The following is a 1,508-nucleotide window of genomic DNA, read 5'->3' as shown; positions in this document are numbered from 1 at the left end:
CCAACAGGTCCCACTTTGTATGAAGAGGGAGGGAAAGAAGGAAGGCAATGAAAAGGTGTGGAGAGAGAGCCCATGGACTTTTGCTGAAAGTTCTGTCCCTTCAGGTTGTGAACTAAACTCAGTTGGAATCTGAGTCAGAGGAGTCCCCCGAGGACGATGAGCTGGAGCTGCTGTCCTCCGGCTCAGAATCTCCATCTTCATCCTCACTGCTTGGGGCTGAGCAGTGGCTGCCTTCCTCCTCTTCCTCATTTTCTTCTGATCTCCCTGAGGCAGGAGAATGTTCTCCAGTCGTGTCTGATGATGCTAACTCTGCAGCCTGAAGCCCCGGGTCCTCTCTAAGTCTTCCTTGCAGATTCCCTGATGATGGGGACTGCAGACCCATCCTTCTAATCTTGGGGTTCGGGCCCCCTGTCACGCTCATGTCCTTACGCTTAACACAGGTCACCTCTCTGTAAGCAGCATATTCTTCAGGAGGCAGAGTCCTGAGCCAGAGATCAAGGTCCACCTTGTACTGTGTCTGCAGTCCCTCCGCCTGCTTCTTATAAAGCTCCTTCTGGTCCTGGGGGACCTGCTGCCAGTGTCTACTGATCTCCACCATGTGCTCCCTCGGGGGCACCACTTTCAGCTCCCTGCTTGACCAGAGATCCTGGTGGAACTTGTGATAGCCATTCATCGGGGGCTTCTTGGGCTCTCCGTGGAATTTCCACTTCATGGGTAAACTCTTTTCTGGGGGAGACTTCACTGTTTGAACATTCTCCTGAAGCTTCTCTGGCACTTTCATTTCACTTCTTTGAGGGACACCAGATTTCTCGGGGTTTGGGACTAGATCAGGGTGCTGTGCTCTGAACAGAGCTATTTTCTCCCTAATATCCTTTTTCTCTTTCTCAAGATCCTGACTTTGTTTCACCCTCAGCTGCTCAGGCACCTTCCTGTGTTCCTCAGAAAGAACCCAGGTCAGCTCCTGGTTGCTTATCTTGGGGTGTTTTGGGATGTACTGAGGTCGCATCACCTGGGAAATGTGCCGGTAAGCTGTCAGGGATTTCTGGAACAAATAAACACATTTCTTGTGTTTTCTGGTGTTTTCTTCTGTTTTCTGTGTTTTCTTGTGTTTTTTTTGGAAAGATTGCTAACATTCTCCTTAGCTTCCAGGACTAATTCTTTCAGCGCGCGGAACTTTCTCACCTTATGGGAAACCTCTGACCATTTGAGTTTGCACATTTCCCCAGAAAAATCTTTAAAAGCTACTTTTTCCCAGTCCATCACTGACTGGGTTGTTTTGAACGTGTGCCCGTCACTGGATGGAATGCTTTTCTCCATACTTTCCAGTAACTGCACAATGTCTTCCTTGGACCAGTCATCTTGGCATTTAGGCATCGCCATTTCTAGGTCTTTGGGACACTTATGTGATCCCAGCAGTTCAGACACCTCAGCAGAATCTTCAGCTTCTTCACTCTCAAGATTCAGCAGGTGAGTTATTTCTGAAGTCCTGCAGTGTGTGCGATCCTCTG

The 1,508-nt window shown here is 49.0% G+C and overlaps 1 protein-coding gene across 1 annotated transcript; it reads right to left on the bottom strand.

Annotated features, from left to right (window-relative positions):
• Positions 1-118: 118 nt before the first annotated feature.
• Positions 119-1,380, bottom strand: LOC104983644 (putative upstream-binding factor 1-like protein 1). Its single transcript, XM_010833175.1, has 2 exons — positions 1,183-1,380; positions 119-1,042 (listed from the first exon to the last, which is right to left on the bottom strand). Exons 1-2 carry the CDS (start codon positions 1,378-1,380, stop codon positions 119-121), a joined length of 1,122 nt encoding a protein of 373 aa, XP_010831477.1.
• Between the last annotated feature and the right edge of the window lie 128 nt (positions 1,381-1,508).

The sequence above is a fragment of the Bison bison genome, unplaced genomic scaffold, assembly GCF_000754665.1.
Source record: "Bison bison bison isolate TAMUID 2011002044 unplaced genomic scaffold, Bison_UMD1.0 scf7180017863053, whole genome shotgun sequence".
Lineage (NCBI taxonomy): Eukaryota > Metazoa > Chordata > Mammalia > Artiodactyla > Bovidae > Bison > Bison bison.
This window is presented reverse-complemented; position numbering and strand designations above follow the sequence as displayed.